The following is a 25,648-nucleotide window of genomic DNA, read 5'->3' on the forward strand; positions in this document are numbered from 1 at the left end:
CAGTAGAATCTTGAAAACAATGTTGTCTTCTCCTTCCTGGATCTGTAAGTGGAAGGGAGTGCAGAAGATCAAAGAAACCCCTTTTTTTTAAGTTCGGAGGGAAAGGATCTTTTTGTTCCTATCTTCCAAATAGGTTTTGTTGTATGAAGGATTTGAAGCACTGATGGGAATGGCCCAAACTCCAAGAAGAAGGTGGTGCCAGAGGAGGGTGCCTAGGGTTGCCAGCCTCCATGTGGCAGCTGGTAATCTCCCACTATTACAATGGATCTCCAGGTGACAAAGATCAGTTCCCTGGAGAAAATGGCCACTTTGGAAAGTGGATTCTATGGCATTATACCTAGGGTTGCCATTAGGGTTGCTGGTTTACACACGCTTCCGGGTGTAAACCGGAAGTGATGTGCCAGGGCATGCAGGCGCGAGTGCACGCTTGCCCGCCAACCTTCAGCTGGTCAGTGGGCTGCTGGGTGGATTGGCGGGGTTTTGCCCACGACCACCGGGCACTTGGCAACTCTAGTTGCAATGTCCCTCTTTGCCACTGGTGCAAGGTTTTTTGGAGCAGAGCCTGAGGAGGGCGGGGTTTGGGGAGGGGAGGGACTTCAATGCCATAGAGTCCAGTTGCCATTAAAATCTTACAACATTTACAAGTCCAGTGGTGCCTTAAAGTCATACAAAATTTATTCTGTCATGACTCATTAGAGCTCATGTTGGAGTAACATTCTCAGCCTAACCCTTCCTCACAGGATCCTTGTGAGGGTAAAATGGAGGAGAGGAGAATGATGTCAGCTGCTTTGCGTCTCCATTGGGGAGAATGGTTATAAATGAATTAAATAAATAAATAACTTCAACAATAAATAAATAACTGTTTTTAGTAGGGTTGCCGGCTCCAGGATGAGAAATACCTGGAGATTTTGGGTGCGGAGCCTGAGGAGGGCAGTGTTTGGATAGGGGAGGGACTTCAATAGGGTATAATGCCATAAAGTGACCATTTTCTCCTGGTGAACTCTATCACCTGGAGATTAGTTGTAATTCCAGGAGATCTCCAGCCACCACCTGGCAGTTAGCAACTCCACTTTTTTGTCTAATGTAAAGTGCCACTAGCGAGGCAGCATGCTGTAGTGGTTAAGGTGGAACTAAGTTCTGGAAAACCCAGATCTTGTGGCAAAATGTTTATTTCTTGTCTAATCTGTAAAACATTTTAACTATATATATCCTTTTAAATTAACATGACACAACTTTTAAATAATATCAATGTACCCCTTGTTATGTTCTAAATTTTTATTGGCGTAACACCGCAATAAATGTTTTTGTTCTGTTCTGGAAAACCCAGGTTCAAATCCCCACTCTGCCGTGGAAGCTTGCTGGGGTGACCATGGGCCAGTCCCACACTCTCAGCCCTGACCCTGGCTAGTATTTTCATGGGAGACCTCCAAGGAAGATCAAGGTGACAAGGAGGGAGGCAGGCAGTGGCAAACCACTTCGCAACGTCTCTTGCCTTGAAAACCCGATGGGGTTGCCATAAGTCATCTGTGACTCAAGGGGGGGGGGAAGTACCACTGGACTTCTGTTTCATTAGGGAAAGGTGGGATAGAGATGGGTGAAGACCAAAATGAAGTTTGGGCTCAAACAGAAGTATGCACCTGGTTCAACGTCATGAGTCCAATTTCCATTGCAGTTTTCTTTAAAGTTGGCCAAAGAGATTTTCACAAGATGTTTTTGATTATTCGTGTTTCTCATTTTGCTGCCCGTGTGGAATTTGGGGCTCGAACCCATTTCTCAACAAGGAAAAGAGGGCAAGGGTCAGTTGTGTTTTCCTCCTTCTTGCCCTGGGAAATCTTGAACAGTTTTCTGTCCTCTTCAGCTTGCACCCAAAAAGTGGCACAGGGCGTACTTGCCAGTAAAGCCCCCCCCCCCCACATTTAGCTGGTTGAGTGTTGTGTAATGTTACTCATCTGGCAGGGACTGACTGTTCAGTCACGGAATGCAGAATGTCAGTATAGCTTCCAGGAGGGAAATGAAAGGCTGCTGATTGAAAAACGTTATGTAACTTCATACAGATGTGGCATAGATGTGGCATAGTTGAACTGCATATGCATTCAAGACCTTAAATTCTAGTTTAAATGCAATTATAAAAGCTGGAAGGTAATATGACCAAAGGGGAGCCTACAAGGTGCCTGGCTTGAATGGGAGGGGACAGCAAATCTCCCTCTTCTTTGAACAAAACGTCTCAGTAAAAAGTCCACATGTGGAAGGGGCCCTCTGCCACAACCCCAGAGAGATTCCCCCAGGAACCATCTGACTGCTGCTATAAGTTCTTGTATTTAGGATTGTCTTAAGTTCACATCTCATTGTATTGGGGTGCCTTTTATTATTTGCAAGAAGCCGCAAGAGTCTAAGTGAGCTGGATGGCAGGACAGGAATGTTTTAAAAGATGACATTTACCGCATGATGTCAGTCAGAAATTCAACAGGCGATCGACAGGTGAGAGTAAAAAGCATTCCATAGAGGGGGTTCAGCTTTTCATGCTGCTGTTATTGCAGAAGAAGTTAGCATCTAAAGTGACCCTGGAACAACAGAGCATAACAGGAGGCATTTTGTGTGACTCCATCAAAAGCTCCACCAGTCACACAACTTCCTGTTATGCAGCTGTGAAAAGCACACAATGCCTCTGGTCAGAAGAAAAAAGGGATTCTAATCCTAGCCAGCACCACCTTGCAGCCACGCTGTGGCAAAGTTTATCTGCTAGGGGGAGTAAAAAACCCCACAAACTCTCTTTTCTGCACATTGCTGTGAACCTCAGCTTGTATCATCCCGACCTCTGGTCTCCGCGCCCAGCAGGGTTACTTCAGGTCAGCGTTTGGAATGGAAGGAACGCAGCGGATTGTAGGAAATCTGGATGGCGCTTTTGTGTGTACCAACGGCGCCCTCTCCAAGAGGACATTCCCAGGATCCCGTTCTTCCATCCTGAATTAATGATTTCAAAATTATGGAACTGGAAAAGGGTTTATTGAAGCAGTAAAGTCATGGGGTTGCAAGCTTTAAAAATTGGTCCCACTTCTCTGCCTTAAAAAAGAAGTAAATAGGTTACATTTTTCTTGCCATGGAGATTCATTAGTGCAGGGGTAGGGAACCTTTTTCCTGCCAAGGGCCATTTGCTCATTTAAAACATCATTCGGGGGCCATAACCAGGTGTAGATCTCCCGGCACGGGGGGGGGGAAAGAGAGGCTAGGGTTGCCAGGTCTCCAGCCACCACCTGGAGGTTGGCAACCACAGGGGGGGCCACGCAGAGAATGCCTGGAGGGCACCCCCGCTCCCTCCCCCCTCCCAGGCAGGAGGGCAGCCAGCGGTGGACCCAAGCAAACGAGGCGCCAGGGGGGCACAGCCCGCAGCGGATCCTCAGGGAACGAAGGGAGGAGGGAAGGAAAACAGAGAAATGGAGGGGGAGAAAAGGACAGAAGGAGACAGACAAAGAAAGAGACGAGGGAGAGAGGGGGAGAAAGGAGAGTGACAGAAAAAGAGGAAGAGAGAAAAGCCTTCCCCCCCCACACACACACACGCACATGCTGGCCCCACGCAACCGGGCCCCAGGCTCCCTGCCTCCCCCAACACACACGGCAGCACATGCAGCCCCGCGCGACCAGGCCCCAGCCTCCACACCCTGCTACCCCCCACCCCGAGTCCACAAAAGGCCCTCCAAGCCCGACTGGCTCCTGCGCATGTTCCGCCGCTGGAAGCCGCTGGCCTCTCCCCACCCTCGCCGCTTGACAGGCGGCGAGAGGGGCTTACAGTGTTGCACCGCGTTCCTGCATGCCGCAACTATAGGGGCAGCCTTGGGGGAAGCGTCCCTCCCCCTCCTCTCGCCGACCAACAGTCAACGAGAGGAGGTCCAAAGGGCGCCACGGCCCCAGGAACACCCTTGGGGAGGGCCATGCTGTGCTGCACCTCCACGGCTGGGCCCTGGAGCTCCCGAGGGCCACTGAAAATGTCCTCGGGGGCCGCATAAGGCCCCCGGGCCGGACGTTCCCCATCTCTGCATTAGTGGTAGGGTTGCCAGGTCCCCCCTGGCCACCAGTGGGGTTTGGGGCAGGGGTAGGGTTGCCAGATGCAGGTTTGGAAACTCCTGGAGATTTGGGGATGGAGCCTGCGGAGAAGGACAGGGTCCTCACTGGGGTACAATGCCATACAGCCCACCCGCCAAATCAGCCATTTTCTCCAGGGGAACTGATCTCTGTCATCTGGAGATGAGCTCTAATTCTGGGGGGGTCCCTAGGGACAACCTGGAGGCTGGCATCCCTCATTAGTGTGGAGCAAGTGTAATTTGTGCATATTGGGCATTGGAGCCCCCCCCCCCATAGGGGTCCCTATTAATAAAGCAATAGCTAAGGTTGCCAACTTTTTCAAATAGTTGTTGTACCTATAACAGTAGTTTGCTCCCCAGAAGGTAATAGGTGATAATGTTTTTGAAAACCTTCACTTGGTGATTGGAGCTGCTTTTAAAAGTACAAGAGCTGGCTAGGCTGTTTCCCCCCCTGATCAGTTGGCAACCCTAGGCCCAGTAGCTAACTATATTTTGTGGTCTTGTGAACATGTAGTGACTAAAGACCCAACACATAGTAAAATGTTCAAGGAGATAGAAAGTTCTTGTGTATCCTATTACACACAAGGTGAGGAAGAAAGTTTTTGATTGAGGGCCTCTTCCATAACATGGTTGCCCCCTTGGGCCAAGATGAAAGGCGGGTTCTAAATTTTAAAATAAATAAATAGCTAGGGTTGCCAGCTCTGGGTTGAGAAATACCTGGAGATTTTGGGAGTGGAGCCTGAGGAAGGCAGGGTTTTGAGAGGAGAGAGACTTCAATGCCATAGAGTCCAATTGCCAAAGCGGCCATTTTCTCCAGGAGAACTGATCTCTGTTGCCTGGAGATCAGTTGTAATTGTGGGATTATCTCCAGCCACCACCCTACAAATAGCACCTAACAGTTCCAAGTCTGGCAGCAATTCAGCAAGATGTTTTCAGTGCCAGACTAGGGAAAAAATAATAATCACCTGTTTGATTATCTACCTGCCATGCGGCTATTAAAGATACAAGGAACCTTGTCAGAGAAATAAGATGGTCACCCTTCCTGAGAATAATTGCCAGTTAGCAATTCCAAAACAGCAATTGGATAGGTTGTGCATGTAGAAGTATTGGGGTGAACTACATTGTGTGGTTTTTCAGAGTAGATTGTTTACTTCCTCCCTACACAAACTTCGCAAACCCTAATCATAGTTGACACCCAAACGGCTGGGCCTCCTGTAGGCAAGAAATGCCAGCACCCTGTTTGCTTCCTGTCTTTCAGTGGCCAGACTGTGTTTGAGGTGACTCGCTGGGCGCGGGCTAGGAGTGTCCCTCCTCAGCCTAGAATTGCTGTGCCAGGGGAAATTGGGGGGCTCCATGCCCGTTTTCTTGATACACCACAGGATGTGAGGAGGTGAAAGAGCCATAATTGAACGCCTGTGGCCTAAGAACCACAAAGAACTCCTAAACAAACAAGTTGCCAGAAATGGAGGCTGGCAGCAGGCCTTGGGGGTGGCTCCTGTCTCCTTCTCAGGGCCTCCAGTAGCCTGAAGGGATTGTTAAACCTCATGGGTAGCCCAGGGCTAGGGTTGCCGGGTCCCCTCAGGCCACTGACGGGGGGATGGTGGGGTAAGGTTGCCAGATCCAGGTTGGGAAACTCCTGGTGATCTGGAGATGGAGCCTCGAAAGGACAGGGACCTCAGTGGGGTATGATGCCATAGAGTCCACCCTCCAAAGCATCCATTTTCTCCAGGGGAACTGATCTCTGTTGCCTGGAGAGGAACTGTAATTCTGGGGGATCCCGAGGCCCCACCTGAATGTTAGCTTCCCTACCTGGGACATGAGGTAAAGTTAGAGATGCCAGCTTCCAGTTGAGACTTGGGGATCCCCCAGACAACAAAGGTCAGTGTGCCTGGAGAAAAGGATGTCAGGAGTCGTGCTGTCCAGGCAGCCTCTTCACATGAGTTAGGCCCATTTCTGTTCAAGTGCATCTTTTGGTTTTGTTTCTCTGAGCTGTTCAAGCTGTCCCCGCTCCATTCCTCCCCCCCGCTGCTCTGACATTGAGTCTCAAGCAGGCAACTTCAGTATTATGGCTTGCTCACTCCCTACTTCCTACCAGGCACCGTTATCTCCTAATTCCCAGGCCTGCTTGGTTTTGCACCTGGGATTGCTTTGTGCTTAAAGTTATGCTTTGTAGTTTGGTTTGTCATTAGCAGCTTTGAATCTGTGGATTGCTTATGCTGTACCTGCGGCTCCTGAATAAACGTTTACCTGCTTTAGACCTGCCTGTCTGAGCGAGTGACTTTTTGGGATTGCCAAGGTTGGCTGGAGAACCTCACATTAAGCTGCTAATCTTTTTGCTCCGTTGTCTGCTCCCAACCCAACGCGAGGGTGGCTATGGTGGGGAATGGAGACGACAAGAAGGAGGAGGACAAGATGGTGCCTAAGATTTCGATCCTGGATGGATTCTCCCCGACCTTGGATGGGGTCGGGGGCGGAAAGTAGGCGCCGGAGCCCAGCGATTTCTGGGATGCTTGAGGGGTTTGAGGAAGACCCGGCCCATAGGGAATCGGTCTGGCTGCGCGAGTGGGAGGAGGAATGCCAGCAACTCCACTTTGAGAAGCAGGAGATGGCGGAAAGGATGGATGCCGTGCAAATCTTGATGCAAGAAATGTGGCACGAGTTGAACGACTTGTGGCAACAGCAGCCTCGTCCTCCCGACAACCAACCGGCGGCTCCTGGGAACCAACCGGTCCAGCCACCGCCACCACTGCCTCCGCCTCCGGGGCAGCCGGGTCCAGCGCCTCCAACCTGACATGAGTTGAAGGTGACGTTTGATGGGTCAAGCGACCTTTTGTCTTATTTCCTGATCCAAGTGGATGTGTTCATGCGTGAACAGGGTGCAACCTTCACCTCGGACGAAAGCCGGGTTCAATACGTTGCATCGCTGCTTCAGGGGGAAGCGGTGGCGTGGATGGTGCAACAGTACGAACTGCGCTCCCGAGTTTTGAGAAGTTTGGATGACTTCATGATAGCCCTCCGTAACCGGTTTGAAGACCCGCACCGGGGGGAACGGGCCAAGACGGCTCTTCTGCAGCTGCGCCAAGGGACTAAGTCAGTGGTGCAGTATGCTAGTGAGTTTCAATTGCTCTCAAGTAAAATTCTGGACTGGAGCGAGGCCACCCGAGTACAGTATTTTCGGGAGGGGCTCAATCCCGAATTACTGCACTGGGCTTTCATGCAAGGGAATCCTCCGGACGTGGAGAGATGGGTGTGACATGCAGCCGACATTGAAAACCGTAGGCAACTTTTGCAACTCTCGAAGCAGCATACTGTGCGGAAGACCAAGCCCCGTGGAGACAGGCCAGGCGCCCCTAAAGACTTTTGGTCTTTGCAAGGAGGGGGTTTGTCAGGGGCGGAACGGACTAAACGTTTCCAGAGTGGTGCCTGTCTCGTTTGCGGAGGCTTGGGACATTTTGCCGCTTGTTGCCCATCCTGGTAAAAAAAAAACGGCCCCAGTCCAGCCAGCAGCTGTGGAACCGGAGAAGGCGCGCACTGAGGGACAGGCATGCTGCAGAAGCGCCCCACCGGGACGACGGGGGACACCCACGGCTCTTCAGCTTCAACCCGCCCAAGAACCGCTGAAAACTACTGAGTCATCGGAGCTGCGGATTACAAATAAAGACTCCTCTTCATCCAGCGAGGAGGAAGAGTGGAGCCCGCCGGCAAAAAACGCCGCCGGTCTGCTATAAAGGGAGCTCCACAGTAGGCTGCCCCGGACCTTGAGCAGGGAGCTCCAGTGATGGTAAGCGATCATGAAGACAATGTGTTCATTAAGGTCGCCCTTGCGTTACCCAGGGGGGGACCCATGTTACGAGTATCAACGCTAGTTGATTCAGGCTGTGCTCGGACTTTGATAAATGAAGAGACTGCACGTGAATTACGGGTGAAGAGGGTTGAGTTGCCCGAACCCATCCAGTTCGCCCAGATGGACGGTAGTGACTTTAGGGGGGGGCGGTCATGCATAGAACAGCCCAGGTCGCTTTGGGAGTTGGGGAGCATTGGGAACAGCTCCATTTTACCATAGCCCCCACTATTAAATACCCCATAGTGTTGGGGATGAATTGGTTACATGGCCATAGTCCAACCATTGACTGGAAGGAACGGACTATTACATTCTCGCAGGCCCAGTGTGACCGGCACAAGAGGGAGGTGGCATTCAAAGAACAAGCAGCCACGTTACAGGAGCTTCCACCGGGGGAGGCTTCATCACCTCGCCTCCCCGAGGAATATGCACAGTTTGCAGACGTGTTTGATGTGCGTGAATGTGATGAATTACCCCCACACCCACCGAGTAACTGACTGTGCAATTGAAGTGGTGGGGGATGGCAAACTCTCAAAAGGGAAGATCTATCCCATGAGTCCTAAAGAAAAGGCTGTGTTAAAAGACTACTTGGACACAAACTTGGCAAGGGGTTTCGTATGCCCATCCCCGGCGCCGTTTTCGGCACCGGCGTTCTTTGTGAAGAAAAAGACTGGTAATTTGCAACTCTGCATAGATTTCCGCAGACTCAATGCGGTCAGACAGACTAATGCCTACCCCATTCCTCTCATTCCAGATCTGCTCGCTCAGTTGAAGGAAGGTTGGATTTTTACTAACCTTGATTTAGTGCACTGGTTCCCAACCAGGGGTCCGTGGACCCCCAGGGGTCCATGAGAACTAAACCAGGGGTCCGCGAAACAAAGTTATAAACCCATAATAAATTAATATTTACGCAGGCGGCATGGCAGCGGCTCGCGGGTGCAGAGCGCAGCGGCGTGCAGTGGTGACTCGCGGGAGCGGCGCGTGACAAGTAAGGAACATGCAGGGGTGGGGAGGCTGGGGGAGGGTGCAAGCGAGCCTCACACAACCACACACAATAGGAGAAACACTTGTCAAACCTTGTTTGATGATAGCTGTCGAAGAGGTTTTAGGGATGGAAGCCAAAAAGAAAATACAAGAAATACCTCTATCGAACAACACTGTAAAAGCTTGAATTCAAATTATGTCAAATGACATCGAGGAGCAGCTTGTTTCGAAAATAAAAAATTCGCCATGTTTCGCTTTGCAGTGTGATGAATCGACAGACATTTCTAATTGCAGTCAGTTGCTCGTATTTGTCCACTTTTTAGACGACGACAACACTATTAAAGAGGAATTATTGATTTCGCGGAAACTGGAAACGACGTCAAAAGGTATCGACTTCATGAATATAATAGCGGGGTATTTTGAGAAACATAGCATTATGTGGGAAAAGCTCGCCAGCTTCTGTACGGATGGCGCTCCAGCTATGTTAGGATCACGCTCCGGTCTAGCAACATTAATAAAACAGAAGAATCCTTCAGCAATAACCACTCATTGTATCATACATCGTCAGTCATTAGCTTCCAAGACTCTTCCTAAAAGCCTTGTTAATACCATGGACATGGCCATAAAAGTGGTCAATGTTATTAAAAGCAGCGCCTTAAATACACGCCTTTTTAAAAAACTGTGCACTGAAATGGACTCCGATCATGAGACTCTTCTTTTCCACACCAAAGTTCGTTGGCTATCGAAAAGCAATATGCTGGCAAAATGGAAAGGGGCAGAAATTCCCGAGAAAAAAGACTGGATTGGGAAAGTGTTTGAATTGGTGGAAATGGCAAAACTTACAGCCATTTTAAATGAAAAAGACAATGTTCGATTTTTAGGGGAATGGGAGGATTGGATGAAATATTGTGAATATGAATTAAAACTGGGGAAAATGGAAGAATACTTATTAATCTGATCTAGAGGACACAATTAATATCAAGAGTTATAATCATTTATATTAATAGAAGATGTTTTATGAAAGTTAAATGAATTTATGATAGTTAAGATCAGACCAATTACGATGGGATGAATACTTTATTAAGAGGCGGAGAGAGGTGATGGGGAAGTCGTAAATTTTCCTTTAATTTGTTTTTTTTTGTTATGAATTCAAGAAACCATAACAACATAGAGTTAGAATTTTGAATTTCATATTGCTTTTATTGTTGTTTACTATCATGGAAAATTTGTATTATAAAAACCAATAAAATTATTATAAAAAAAGAAAAGCAATATGCTGGGAAGGTTATTTGAACTAAGAAAAGAGGTTGAGCTGTTTCTAGCCAAGAAGAAAATTAAAGACTTACTAGAGCTGTTTTCTGATTCAAAAAGTCAGATGCATTTGCTTATCTTGAGGATATTTTCTCACATTTGAATAAACTAAACTTGCAAGGTTCTGGAAACATAAATTTAGCAGGTGTGGGAAACATTTTTATGTTTGAAGATAAACTGTGTGCCTTAATTTGCAAACTTCAATTATGGGTAGGCGAAAACAATTATTCTGCGTTTGTGACATTAAAAGCACTGGTAGATGATAGTAAAGATGACATGATCACCGCAAATATACAAGACAACATCAGAAGTCATCTGCAAAAGCTGGTCGATGAATTCCACCATTACTTCCCGGAATATAACCAGACAGAATCAAAAGATTCCCAAAAGCTGATACGCAATCCTTTTGGTATTGCTGTTGAAGAGGTTGCAGAAGAAATCCAGGAAGAGCTCATTGAATTCTAAAATGATAGGCACTGTAAGGATGCGTTTGAATCAGTTTCTCTTGAAGAGTTCTGGTGTAAAAAAGCAATTTCATATCCTACAGTTCGGGGATTCGCCTTGCGATGTCTTATGCTCTTCTCCACAACTTATTTATGCGAACAAGGGTTTTCTGCTTTGCTTATAATTAAGAACACGACAAGAAATCGATTGGAAGCAAGTGATGATATTGGTGTAGCTCTGAGCAACAGTATTAGCCCCAGAATTGCCCAGCTTGTAAAAAGGATGCAAGCTCAAAAATCACATTGATTTACAATTAAAAGTTCTCTATTATAAAAAATATATTCAAATATTATTCTAAGTTTAATGTTTAACTAACAGTTATGATTAAAATTTACTTCAAATTCTCGGAATTTTTATTTTGAACCTTGGGGTCCCTGCACCGAACAAAAAAGTCCTAGTGGTCCCTGGTCAAAAAAAGGTTGGGAACCACTAAATTTTAGTGGAAGCGTACCATTGCATTAGGATCAGGGAAGGAGATGAACACAAGACTGCCTTCTCTAGTTGCTTTGGAATGTTTGAATATTTAGTAATGCCGTTTGGATTGACGGGGGCTCCGAGTGTCTTCATGCAAATGATTAAAGAGGTGTTGCATGATTTGTTGTTTAAAGGAGTAATTGTTTATTTGGATGACATTTTAATATACACCCAAACCATGGACGAGCATGTGGCTCTGGTGAAGGAGGTGTTAAGTCGACTGCGTGCCCACAAGTTGTACGCCAAGGTTTCCAAGTGCGACTTTCACCAGTCCTCAATAACATTTCTGGGATATATAGTGTCACAGCAGGGACTCGCTATGGACCCAGAAAAGGTTCGAGCCATTGTGGAGTGGGAAGTCCCCACTACTCGCAAGCAACTACAGCAATTTCTCAGTTTCGCTAATTTCTACCGCAATTTTATTAATTACTTTGCTCAAGTAGCCTTACCTCTCACCTCTCTGCTGCAAACAAAAGGGAAGGGGTCTGCAGCCACATTGCCGTCCGCCAGGTTGCTTTGGACTCTTGAATGTCAACAGGCGTTTGACACGCTAAAACGGTTGTTCACATCCGAACCAGTGTTGAAACACCCTGATTGTGAAAAACCTTTCATTGTTCAGGTGGACGCTTCAGATGTTGCCATGGGAGGGGCACTTTTACAAATGGGTGAGGGTGGACAATTGCAACCGTGTGCGTATTTCTCTAAGAAATTCTCTCAAGCTGAACTAAACTGGGCCATTGGTTCTTGTAGGTTATCCGGGCTGTGTAACCGCCGGTATTTTCTTTCCTAACGTTTCGCCAGCAGCTGTGGCAGGCATCTTCAGAGGAGTAACACTGAAGGACAGTGTTACAGTGTTCAGTGTTACTCCTCTGAAGATGCCTGCCACAGCTGCTGGTGAAACGTCAGGAAAGAAAATACCAAGACCACGGTTACACAGCCCAGATAACCTACAAGAACCAATGAACTCTGACCGTGAAAGCCTTCGACAATATTTTAAACTGGGCCATTTGGGAAAAGGAGGCAGGGGCCGTGAAACATGCCCTCATAGTCTGGACACATTTTTTGGAAGGGGTTGACATTCCTTTTGAGGTTTGGACCGATCACAAAAATGTGGAGGCACTAAAGGGGTCTAGAAAATTATCAGCCAAACAGGTTCGTTGGGCAGAGTTCTTTGCCAAGTTTCGATTTGTGCTGAAACATGTTCCAGGGAAGGAAAACTGTCTGGCTGATGCGTTGTCCTGACTCCCCAAGTACCGCAGTCAAATCGACCACCCCGTGGATTCCTTATTCACCCCGGAACAACGGGGGGAGGTGCTGGGATTGGCCGTGGTCACTCGTGCTGGAGCCGAGCGATGGATTCTGACCCAGCAAGCGGACTCCCGGAAGCCTTCCGTGCGAGGGTGGCCGAAGCCGCGCACCAGGAAGAGGGGGGCCAAACACTCCCTCAAGCTCTCACTTGCCGGGGGGAGTTGTGGTTTCATGGGGTGAAACTGTATGTTCCGGGAACTGTTCGGAGGGAGGTGTTGGAGATGGCTCATGGGGCAAAAACCGCAGGACATTTCGGGTTTGTCAAGTCTTTACATTTATTGAGGCGTCAATTTTGGTGGCCGGGCATGAGAGCTGATGTGGACCTTTTCGTGCTCAGTTGCCCCACCTGCACAACCTCTAAAAGACTTATGGGGAAACCCCCGGGACTCCTCAAACCCTTGGAAATCCCATCCACTCCCTGGGAGGACATTGCCATGGACTTTATTATGGATCTTCCCCCCAGCTGAGGGAAGACAGTGTTGTGGGTGGTGACAGACTTATTTTCTAAGTAAGTGCATTTTGTTCCTTGTACGGGTTTACCAACAGCCCAGAAGCTGGCATGCATGTTCATTACACACGTGATGAAACATCACTCGTTTCCAAGCAAGATAATCTCTGACAGGGGGGCTCAATTTGTGGCTAAGTTCTGGAAAGCCTTTTTAAAACTAATGGGGGTGGAGCAAGGTTTGTCTTTGGCACACCATCCTCAGACAGATGGACAGACGGAACGAGTTAATTCTGAGTTGGAGTGCTATTTGCGCTGTTATGTGAACTATCACCAGGATGATTGGGTGGATTTACTGCCTTTTGCTGAATATGCTTATAATAACGCTCCTCATTCGTCTACGGGGTACAGTCCCTTCCGGGTGGTGTACGGCAAAGATTTTGGACCCTTTGGAAATGTAGAACTACTCCAGGAGGAGGGGATAAAAGGTGAAGTGGGAGATTGGGTGCAGGTGGTTCAGAACACATGGCCTTGGCTTCAGAAGAATCTGGAGCGATCTAAACGCAAATACAAAGAGCATGCAGACAAACATCGTTCCCCGGGGTGGGACTTTAAGGTGGAGGATCAAGTCTGCTTGTCCACCAAGAACCTTCGGACCCTACGACCATGTAGAAAGCTCAGTGACCAGTATGTGGGTCCCTATCCCATCACAAGGGTGATCAACGAAGTGACTGTAGAGCTTGCACTTCCCAAAGCCCTCAGGGGAATCCACCCGGTGTTTCATATCAGTCTTCTCAAGCCCTATGTAGCGGCTCTCCAATTCCACCCAGAACCTAAGCCCGAGGTACCAACCGTGGTAGGAGGGGAGGTGCATCTGGAAGTCTCTAAAATCCTTGATTCCAAACTTAAAAAAGGGAAGTTGTTTTATTTGGTACGTTGGAAACATCTGGGACTAGCACATGATGAATGGGTGGCGGCCCCGCATGTAGCAGCACCCCGTCTGGTACGACAATTTCATGACGCCTACTCCCAAAAGCCTCGGCCTGTCCCGGACCTGGGAGGGGGGTCTTAAGGGGGGCAGAATGTTGTCTTAAGGGGGGCAGTCATGCTGTCCAGGCAGCCTCTTGACATGAGTTAGGCCCATTTCTGTTCAAGTGCATCTTTTGGTTTTGTTTCTCTGAGCTGTTCAAGCTGTCCCTGCTCCTTTCCTCCTCCCCCCCCCTGCTCTGACCTTGAGTCTCAAGCAGGCAACTTCAGTATTATGGCTTGCTCACTCCCTACTTCCTACCAGGCACCGTTATCTCCTAATTCCCAGGCCTGCTTGGTTTTGCACCTGGGATTGCTTTGTGCTTAAAGTTATGCTTTGTAGTTTGGTTTGTCATTAGCAGCTTTGAATCTGTGGATTGCTTATGCTGTACCTGCGGCTCCTGAATAAACGTTTACCTTCTTTAGACCTGCCTGTCTGAGCAAGTGACTTTTTGGGATTGCCGAGGTTGGCTGGAGAACCTCACAAAGGGATACTTTGGTGGGAGGACTCTATGGCATTGTACTCCACTGAGGTCCCTCTCCTCCCCAAGCTCCATCCCCAGGTCTCCAGGAGTTTCTCAATCTGGATCTGGCAGCCATACCCTGGCAATCCCCTGACAGTGGCCAAAGATGACCTGGCGACCCTAGGTGAAGGTATCACCGTACATAATTGGCAGTGGCATTATAAAAGTGGCCTTCCTCCGTTGCCTGAAGTCCTTGAGGACCTCTAGTTTTTCAGGGTCTGCTAGGCTTCCAAAGCAGGTGACAGAGAGCAATTCTCCTGGAGAAAATGAATGTTTTGGAACATTGCACATATGACGAGGTCCCTCCCCTCCCCAAACCCCAATTTGTGCATTCTCAATCCCCCTACCCCAAATCTCCAGAAAGTTTCCAGTCTGGAGTTGGCAATCCTCCAAGTAGCCCACCATATATGAGCAGTAGTTTGGTAGTATAGAAGAGTAAGGTTAGAAGAGTTGGTTTTTATACCCTGGTTTTCTCTACCTTTTTAAGGAGACTCAAACCAGCTTACAACCGCCTTCCCTTCCTCTCCCCACAACAAACACCTTATGAGGTGGGTGGAGCTGAGAGAACTGTGACTGGCCCAAGGTCACCCAGCAGGCTTCAAGTGGAAGAGTGGGGAATCAAACCTGGTTCTTCAGATGAGATTCCGCCGCTCTTAACCACTACACCACGCTGGCTCCTAGGAGCAGTTTGGGAAGGCTTCATTGAAGAAAGTTGTGGATACCCTGAGAAAGTGTGACCTGTTGGCATGTGGATTTTTGTGCAAGAATCTGTTCCATCTTTTTGCTGATTTGGCTAGTCTGGACGGGGATGGATGCAGAGAGCTTCAGACAAGCTGAATCAGCAGGCCAGACTCTTAACCACTTCTCTCTCCCTGTTTTGATGCATCCCTCAAAAGTCCCTGCTGTGGGGTTTTCATCAGAGTCACAAGGAGGGAAGTCTGGGCCCTTTCGCCCGAACTCTTACATCATGCTGTCCACCCACCCATCCTATCTTGTGCCCTCACCCAGTGAAATCCTGCCTCCTCTCAGGAAAAGTAAGGTTGCCAGCCACCAGGTTGCTCCTGGAGATCTCCTGGAATTCGAACTGATCTCCAGACTACAAAGATGAGTTCTCCTGGAGGAAATGGCTGCTTTGGAGGGTGGACTCTTTGGCATTATACCCTGCTGAAGTCCTTCCGCAAACTCTGCCTTCCCCAGGCTCCACCTCAAATCTCCTGGTATTTCCCAACCCAGAGTCGGAAACCCTAACAACAACCCACCATCTGTTGCTTCTGTCCACTGAAAGAGTGCAGCAGAGCCAGTCTCACATCAACTCTTAAACAGGCCCTGTGAACACTAATCTTAAGGACTGACTAATATAAGGTTGCCAACCTCGGGGTGGGGGGGGCTGGAGATCTCCCAGAATTCCAACTGATCTCCAGACTACAGAGATTGGCTCCCCTGGAGAAAATGGCTGCTTTGAATGGAGTCTATATGGCATTTACAACTTGCTGAGGTCCCTGCTAAGGTTTCCAGCTACAAGCTTTAGGAAGGGAGGGATTTAAACAGGGTATAATGGCATTGAGTCCACCTCCCATAGCGGCCATCTTCTCCAAGGGAACTGACCTCTGTCACCTGGAGATCTCCAGCCACCACCTGGAGTTTGGCAACCCCCTGGAGTCCCACCCTTCCCATGCTTCGCCCCTAACTAGGGTTGCCAGCTCCAGGTTGGAGCTGGAAATACCTGGAGATTTTGAGGATGGAGCCTGAGGAGGGCAAGGTTTGTGGAGGGGAGGAACTTCAATGCTATAGAGTCCAATTGCCATAGCAGCCATTTTCTCCAGGGGAACTGATTACTGTTGCCTGGAGATCAGTTGTAATAGTGGGATTATCTCCAGCCATCACATGGAGGTTGGCAACCTTACCCCCAATGCTCCAGATATATCCCAAGACAGATCTGGAAATCCTATCATGAATGATGCAGATAGCACTTTAAAAATCTGGCGTCATTTGTGAATACATTTGGTCGGGAGAGATCTGTCTCTTTGTCCTGTGAAGTTTGTAAATGTTCAAAAGAGATGTTCATTTGAATGTTGGCATGACACTGAAAGATCTGTAGCGTGGGTGTCAGGCCGTTGCTGCTAACGGGGGTAAAGGCTCTTGACATGAGCAGGCCATCTGGCTACACACCAAGCCCTTGGTTCCCATGCCTGTAAACTCTGTGTACAGTTTCACTCTTCCTTTCCCACAGCTGCGCTGGTTGTTTAGTCTACCTGTCCTGGGAATAGCTTGTCTCGGGGATGCTTAACTGTGTTTACCATTGTGGCCTGTAATGCTTTTAAAACATGTAACCAGCCACTATTTCCTCATTACCAACCTTACCTGTCTGTAGACAGTCAGTTCTGAAATCTTTTTGCTCCTAATAAAGTATTACTGCTTCAGAGCTACCAGCCTGGATGAGTTTGCTTTCGGGATGCTAGGGACAGACGCCTGATCCTGACAGTGGGGGGAAAGCAGGTTTAAGCCTCCCCCCTCCCATGTGCCATTTCTCTCAATCAGAAACACTATTTGTCCCACTGGGGACATCCATACGGGTACCCGCATCACAGAACAAATAATGTTCCCTGTTCACGTCCAACAGGTAGGGGTATACACACCCATTTCCTTTTTATTATTTATTGATGGATTTGTCTCCTACTCTTCCTATGCTTGGAATTTTCTGGCAATCATAACATTTATCCAAGGGTGTCAGCATTCACACGTGAGTGTCAGGAGTCACCAACCTGCAGACATTCAGAGGGCTGCATTAGACACTCAGTGGCAAACACTAATTTGTGAACCCCAAAGCAGCCAGGGTTTTGAGGGGAGAAGCAGAGCACCTACAATTTCTCCCCTGGAACTATTTTCTCTGCGTTTGTTTGCCATCGGGAAAGTGACTGGGAATAGTATACAGGCAGCATTGCCATCTCTGGGTCGGGAGTTTCCTGGAGATATGGGGCGGAAGGAGCCTGGAGAGGGCAGGGTTTGGGGAGGGTCTTCAGTGGGGTAGAATGCCCCCATCCAGGGCAGCCGTTTTCTGCAGATCAGAGATCTGATCTCTGTAGTCTGGAAATCAGTTGTAATTCCCAGAAATCTCCATAGCCTGCCTGGAGGTTGGCAGCCTTATGAACAAGGGGAAATTCATGAGTAGGGGAAGGTTACCCCTCCACACACACACACACACACACACACACACAATACTTTCCAGCTCTTAACTGGTAAACCCAGTCCTGGTGCCTTATGACTAGTTAGCCTGAATACACTTCCCTTTTGGTAGCTTTTTCATTTTATTTAGAGGAAATGCAAGAATACAATTTCACAAGCAGTGCTTGTGCAAGAAGCCCCAAGATGGAAACCCCTTGCCTAGGGTTGCTGGAGATCTCCCGCTATTACAGCTGATCTCCAGGCGACAGAGATCAGTTCACCTGAAGAAAATGGCCTCTTTGGAAGGTGGACTCTATGCCAATGTGCCCCATTGAAGTCCCCCCCTCCTCAAACACCATCCTCCTCAGGCTCCACCTCCAAAATCTCTACGTATTTCCCAATCTGGAGCTGGCAACCCTACCCTTGCCCCACCCCAAATTTAGCAAGCAGAATGCAAAAATAATAATAATTGATCTGACTATTCCTACTCTACTTGATGAAGAGACCTGTGTAACTACTGGACGGTTCACATATACTTCCATCCCTGTGGAATGGCTTGTTCAGTTCTTCCCTCCCTCCTCCTTCCCTCTTGGTGAGTTTAGGGTTAAGACTTTCCCTGGGAGAATGTTGTGTACTGGGGGGGGGGGGGGATTAAACTTTGTCTCCGAGGTCATCTTGGCAAGGTTTGCAGTTTACAAATGCTGCTGACTCCTCCAGCCCCTCCTCCTCCTCCTCCCTTCCTACCAGCTCTGCTGGGTATTTAAGTCACCAGAGAGAGGGGCAAACTGACTACACTTTCCGGAGTCCCGCAGATGAGAAGGTATGAGGGCAGAACGCAGGACTTTCTCATGGGCACCAGCTGGCAACCAGATCTGGCATGATTTGGGAGGCAGCTAGGAACTGTGACTGTGGACCCAAGGGGAAGGGAGTGATTCTTGATTCGGAAAACCAGCATGAAAAAGCTTTGATTTTGGATTTGTTTAGTGGCACAGAGTTTGTGTGTGTGTGTGTGTGTGTGTGTACACCAGTTTGGCAGGGCTAGGATTTGATCCTGCATGTCTTTCATAGGGATGGGTGAGTCTCCTGGCAGAGAGAGAAATTTCCTTTCCTTCTAATTTAACTCACCCTTAATTCCCTATTTATCTATTTCTTTATTTCACTTTTCCTAAAGGGGCTGCTTGGTAACCATGAAGACCTTAATCTTGATTTTTGCGGCAGCTCTGCTAGGAGGTGAGTATATTAAGCAGAAAGAGGCCCCCAAAGTATATCCACGTTAGTTGAAAACGGACAATACCCCCCTCCTCTTCTTACTGTGATTCTCCTTAAACTGTCACCTTGAACTCCTGTCCTTCAGGGAGAGGTCAATAAATGGTTATTAACCACACTAGCCAGATGGAGCTTCCACAGACCGAGGCAGTATGCTTCTGCTAGGGGCAAACAAGACAGGGAATAAGGAATCTGGCTGGCTGCCACAGGAAAAGGAAGGCTAGATCAGATGGATCTTTGGCCTGACCCAGCAGATTCATTAAGTTATCTAGTGAAATGTGGAAAGGGTGAGTGCAGCCAGGCAGATAACAGTGAAAGAACTGCCCTGCTGGATCTGCTGGTCACTAGTTCGTAGCAGCCAGCCCAACATTTTATTTTATTTATTATATCCCACCTTTCTCCCCAATGGGGACCCAAAGCGGCTTACATCATTCTCCCTTCCCTCCATTTTATCCTCACAACAGCCCTGTGAGGAAGGCTAGGCTGAGAATGTGTGACCATCCCAAGGTCATCAAGCAAGCTTCCGTGGCAGAGTGGAGACTCAAACTTGTGTTTCCCAGATCCTTCTCTGCTACTTTAACCGCTACCCCATACTGCCTCTCCACTATGCAGGCAAAGGGCTCTTTTTCTTTCCAAGAGTGAGCCATAACAGAGCCCCACGCAGCAGCAGATATGTACATGAGCTGAGATGTATGATAGAAAGGAATGGCGGGGGTGGGGGGCGTTGGAGAGCCGGTCCCTGGTGTCTCTATCTGGCCATTGTTGAAAACAGAATACTGGGAAAGATAAGAACTGCTTTGGTAAGGTGACAACTAGATAAGAATCACCTGGTTGGATCAGACCAGGGCCTTATCCAGCAGCCAGCCAAATGAGCCAAGGCAAAGGGCTCTTTACCGCCTTCCTTCCCAATATGTACAGCAATTGCACCCTCCCTTATTACAGACTAAAGGCACATCTATGACTACTGTGGATAATAAGAGCAGGGCCTGTGTTTCTGTTGCACAACGGGAAAGGGGGGGAAGAATTGGAGCCCTTTGCCTATGTCTTCATGCATTTGGCTGGCCACTGCTGGAAACAGACCACTGGAATAGATATAACCTCTGTTAAGGTAAGAACTAGATTAAGAATTACCCGGTTGGATAAGACCAGTGCCTTACCCAACAATCTGTTTTTTCAACTGTTGCCAGCCTGATGAGCCAAGCCAAGCCAAGGGCTCCTGAATTCCCCTCTCTTTTCAGTATAAACAGCAACAGAGTCCTTCCCCCTTTTATCCACCTGAGCCATAGTTGTGCCTGCAGTTTGTAAGGGAAAGCTTCTATTGCTATTCGCACTGAGAAAGAGGAAGCCAAAGAGCCCTTTGCCTGTGTTTTGGCTGATCTGGCTGGCCACTTTTGGAAACCAGCCATTGGGTAAAGCATTGGTAAGATCTGACCAGATAGCTCTTATCTAGTGGGAAACTCTTATCCATTCCAGTATTCAGTTGCCAATAGTGGCCAGCCAGATATGCCAAAGCATAGGCAAAGGACTCTTCAACTCTTCTGCTTTCCAGGATGCACCAGAAACAAATGACTTTCTCTCACATTAGGCTCCTTGGCCTGTGACGTGTCTGCAGTGTGTAATAAGGGAAAGGTTTGGCGCTCTTCGTCTCTTGAAATTAGGCCAATTTGCCCATGATCCTCATTGATGGCAGAGGCATGGTTTGTCACCTGGTGGGGCGCTGTCACCTGGTGGGGTGCTGGTGGATGGCATTGCCCTGGGTGATCTGACCGAGATGCTTTAAAGTTGTCTCCATTTCCTTCACCCCTTGCAGGCTCCAGGGCCAATCCTGTCTTGCAAGCGGAGCCAAAATCCAGTTGGGAAGGAGCGGTGGAAACCTTCTGGGACTACGTGACCAAGATTGAGAAATCAGCCGATGAGGCTGCTACTCAAATTAAGGCTTCCCAGATCAACAAAGAACTGGAGTGAGTGACATTGCATCTTCCTTTGAAATGGTGGCGGCGAGAGGGGGGGGGAGGTTTTTGTTTACAGCAGGAAACTGTAATGCAAAGAGCCCTGTTTGTGTTGTTCTTTGGAGACCAAGAGATATCGACTTCATTCAGAGTTTAAGACCTTTGGTTAGTGAGGAAGACTTTAAATTCACTCTTGCTTGAGTGACAAAAATCTCAACTGGAAATCAGGAGCTGAATTCTGGATTTCAGAATCTGCTATTGAAAAAAAATGGACAGCTTCTGAAAGCATCTCCAGTTTGTACCGGAGACGACAGAATTGAGTTTGGCTTTGTCAAGCAACTGGCAAAGCCCATCCGGTTGCAGGGGATGTACAGTACACCCTAGTAGCAGGGGAAGTCTGGGAGGAAAAAAAACAGTCCTGGAAAAGGAGGGAGGAAGAGCCTGCCCGGCCAGCCCTGGGCTGCAAGGGGCCCTCGGCAGTGCTCCTCTTTTGCGTGCCCCAGCCAAGCCCCTCAGGGCCACCAGCTGGTGGTGGCAGCTCATTAGGTTTCCACGTCTGGGTTGGGAAATCCCTGGAGATTTGGGGGGTGGAGCCTGGAGAAGGTGTTGTTTGGGGAGGGACCTCAGCATGGTACAGTGTCACAAAGTCTGCTCTCCAAAGCAGTCATTTTCTCCAGGGAAACTCTAAAGCAGATGTAAAAGTAGGTCTTCAAGCCCCACCTAGAGTCTGGCAACTCATGCCTGCACTTGGCAAGGTTGGCCTCTGGCTTGGACTTTTCCCGGTGGCTTTAATGGCCAATCCACCGAAGGGTCACCGCTGCCGAAGGGTCACCGCTGTTCCTCCTGAAGCTGTGGCAGCAACTGCTGCCACTGTGGCCGTGGTCTGCTTCTTCGCTCGCTGTCCCCTGAGGGTCCATCGGAGAGTGGTGACTTTGGACTCCTCTCCTGCTCCCTGTCCTTTCCGCTGCCTGCCAGAGAGAGATAGCGAGAGAGAGCAAGTGAATGAAACGGGGAGGGGGAGGCTGCACTCGGCCAGGAAAAGTAAAAGTAAGCAAGGACACCAGCAGGAGAGAGGGAGGGGCCACGGCATTAAACCTCAGTGGTTGCACTAGGAAGGTGGGGGAAGAAAGAGGAATGGCTCAGCTTGCCCACAAAGGGTGCCAACTTTGGCTTGGGAAATTCCTGAAGATTTGGAGGTGAAGCCTGAGGATGGGAGGGACCCCAGTAGGATACAATGCCATACAGTCCACCCTCTAAAACATCATTTTAATCCAAGGGAATTGATCTCTGGAGTCTGGAAATGAGCTGTAATTCCAGGGGATCCCCAGATCTTGCCTGGAGGCTGGCATCCCTAGAGTGGAGCCTGGGGAAAGGTCTTAGTGGGGCATATAATGCCATAAAGTTCACCCTCCAAAGCAGCCATCTTCTCCAGGTAGATTCAAGTCCAGTAGCATTTTAAAGACCAACAAGATTTTTGGGATATAAGCTTTCAAAAGTCAAAGCTAACTTCATCAGATGTGTAATGAAGGGAGCTTTGACTCTTGAAAGTTTATACCCTAAAATCTTATTGGTCTCTAAGGCTCTACTGGACTCGAATCTAGCTCTTCTACTACAGACTGACGCAGCTATCTTCTGAAACTATTTTATCCAGGGGACCTGATCTCTGTAGTCTGGAGATCAGTTGCAATTCCAGGAGATCTCCAGGCACCACCTGAAGGATAGCAGCCCTACAACCTAAACAGAATTTCACAACATTCAAAAAGATTATTTGACGGTTTATCTTGGTTTTAGCTGACATAAGCGGCAATCCTAAGAACACTTTCCTGATAATAAGCCCCACCAAATACAAGGGCGCTTACTTGTGAGTAAACCAGATTAAGATTGTTCCTTACTCTGAATCCTACTCAATGGGGCTTACTCCCACGAAAGTGTCCTTGGGGCCATACTGCAACAGTGCAGTCCTAAGCAGAGATACACTTTTCTAGATCCCTTGAAATCAATGGGTTTAGAAGTATGTAACTGTCTTTAGGACTGTACCTTGATAATCCTTCAGAAATGTTGTGCGGTATTAGCAATTCAAAATCTATCCAGGTTGTCTGTGGGATTAAGAGGAGAAAATGAAAGACAGGAGATAGTGTGAGGGATATGAGTAAAGAGTAAAGCCAAGTTTGGCTCTATCATGTAGAAGTGTGAGGTGACAGTACCTCTGATACCAGGACAGCACAAATTAAATATGTTATCAGCTACTAGAATAGTATGCTTAGATTCCCCCCTCCTTGAGTCAGTCCCCCAAAATGCATTGGGCTGCCCCCTAAGTAAAGCCCACATGATGGTTGTGGAGACTGTGAAGTAGGCTTGTTTGGGGCTGAAGTTGATCTGGCTCAGTCTTCAGAGACAAAAGATGGATTTGCTACACATTTTGCCACATCTCTGTTCTATAAGTGTGGTAATGTTCTCCTGACCGCTGAGCAGTGACTCCAGGGTGAGGGAGCCTGAACTCACCCCGGGGTAGTCTGGTCATCTTGGGGGAAACTATGAGAATTATGGAGGGAGGGTCTAATGCAGAGGTCCCCAATGTGGTGCCCATAGGTGCCATGGTTCCCCACTGACATCTTTCCTGGTGCTCACCAAGTGTTTTTAGAAAGTGGGCACAGCCAGGTGGGGCTTTTGGGCAGCAGGAGTTCTGATTGGCGGTTGGCGATTTGGTTGGCTGTGCAGATGTTTAAATATGTTGCATTGGCAGCAGCTGCCACCACAGCACAAGGATCTTCATTGTGTGACTGAAAGTAAACTGCGGCAGCTAGGGTTGCCAACCTCCAGGTAGTAGCTGGAGATCTCCTTCTATTACAACTGATCTCCAGGCAACAGAGATCAGTTCACCTGGAGAAAATGGCCGCTTTGGCAGTTGGACTCTATGGAATTATACCCCATTGAAATCACTCCCCAAACCCCATCCTCCTCAGGCTCCACCTCCAAAATCTTCAGGTGTTTCCCAACCTGGTGATGGCAACCCTAGCGACAGCCATTTTGTGGCAGCCATTTTGTTCCTGTGCCCACCATGCTATGTCAGAATTCCAAAGGTGCCCACAGGCTCAAAAACGTTGGGGATCCCTGTTAGTCTATTGCTAGGGAATGACCAAGATAACAAAGTTTTGAACCACATACACTTCCCTACTGCATCCATGTGTTCATCCATCCCTCTTTTCCACAGTGGCCTGATAACAGACACCATGGGGGAACTGGAACAGTACACCACTGACCTAAGGAACAAGGTAGGCCCATATGCTCAGGACGTTCAGCAGCGCCTGACTACGGAAGTGTCATCCCTGGCGGGAAAGCTGCGAGCTGACATGGAAGAGACCAAAAGCAAGCTACTCCAATATACCAATGACGCCCGTGTGATGTTCGACCACAACGTGGAAGTGGTTCGGTCGCAGGTTGAACTGTACATGCGCAAACTGAGGAAACGCATCACCAAGGATACTGAGGCCTTGCGAAACAAATTTGCGGCCTACACCGAGGAGGTACGGGCCAGCACTGACGACAAAGTACATGCTGTGCGCCAGGGGCTGGAGCCCTACATTTCCAGCATCCGTGAAAAGGGGCAGGAGCGGCTCCAGGCCCTTCAGCAGGCTGTGGGAGATCAAGGGAGGATGGTTCATGAGCAGCTCAGCGCCCGGGCTCAGGAGCTTCACAACCACTTCCGTGGGAAAGCTGAGGAAGTCAAGGACAACATCGACCAAGTTACTGAAAAAGTACGCGAGTGGGTCGAACCCTTTCTGCAGGACCTCCGCTCACAGATCGAGTCCTTGGTGGACAAGTTCAAGCAGCAGCAGTCTTAAAAGCTGGCCCACCCTTGGTTCCCTTGGAAACCAAGATGTCCTCATGGACTGAGGCTCCTTGGTGGAAAAGGCACTGGTGATCACTAAGAGTACTAACCTCACACCGTCTTGCAGAGCTTCCACACATGTCTTCCTCCCTTTCTATTTGGCGGCCATTTTGGCCCATTAACATCCTGTCCACCTCTTGCAGGCAACACCACCTTCTAGTCTGTTCAGTGTGGTGCCCATCGACCCCTGACAAGGCAGGCTGTATAACTGTTCACTGTGCTTCCCTATTATAACATGTACATCTACCCAAGGCACTTGTGTTATGCCTTTTGCCAAAATTGCTCAGCTTTACTGGTGTTTCCCATTATGATCTGTAACTGAATAAAATAAAATGTACTTCAGATATGTGAGGGTCTCTCTTTCTTACAACTTAAAGTTTGGTGTCAGGTACTATATACCACAAATATGAAGGGAAGGGGGGTAGGTGGGTCGGAAGCAGACAGCCAAGCTGATGGCAAGGTACTAATATGTACCACAGCACCAATTTTCCACCTCCAGATGTGGGCTGGAGATCTCCTGGAATTACAGCTATCTCCAGACTGTCATTATTTATTTATGTGTTTATTTAAAACACTTAATTCCACCTCTCCTGGAGAAAATGGCTGCTTTGGAAGGTGGGCTGTGTGGCATTATACCCTACCGAGGTCCCTCCCCTCCCTAAGCCCCACTTTTTCAGGCTCCACCCTCAAATCTCCAGGTATTTCCAAACCTCAAGTTGGCAACCTTATCCCAAAGGGTTTTTTTTTTTTTTTTGGTGTGTGTCAGTTGGCTGCAATATGTGCTTCTGTTTTCTGGCTACATTTAAATGTCTTCTTTTTTGGTTGTCCTGCCAAACACACACACACACACACACACACACACACACACAATGTTGGGTTTTGTCCAGTT

General features: G+C 48.5%; 1 protein-coding gene across 1 annotated transcript in view; it reads left to right on the top strand.

Moving 5' to 3' along the window:
* The window catches only part of APOE (apolipoprotein E), a 276,148-nt gene extending 251,432 nt beyond the window's left edge, over positions 1-24,716 (top strand). The window contains exons 2-4 of the mRNA XM_056845958.1: positions 18,827-18,885; positions 20,732-20,882; positions 24,082-24,716. Coding sequence (XP_056701936.1) covers positions 18,843-18,885; positions 20,732-20,882; positions 24,082-24,712 — 825 coding nt within the window. The 5' untranslated portion in view covers positions 18,827-18,842 and the 3' untranslated portion in view covers positions 24,713-24,716. The remainder of the gene's footprint in view (positions 1-18,826; positions 18,886-20,731; positions 20,883-24,081) is intronic.
* The last annotated feature ends 932 nt before the right edge of the window (positions 24,717-25,648 follow it).

Source organism: Euleptes europaea, chromosome 3 (genome assembly GCF_029931775.1).
Source record: "Euleptes europaea isolate rEulEur1 chromosome 3, rEulEur1.hap1, whole genome shotgun sequence".
NCBI lineage: Eukaryota > Metazoa > Chordata > Lepidosauria > Squamata > Sphaerodactylidae > Euleptes > Euleptes europaea.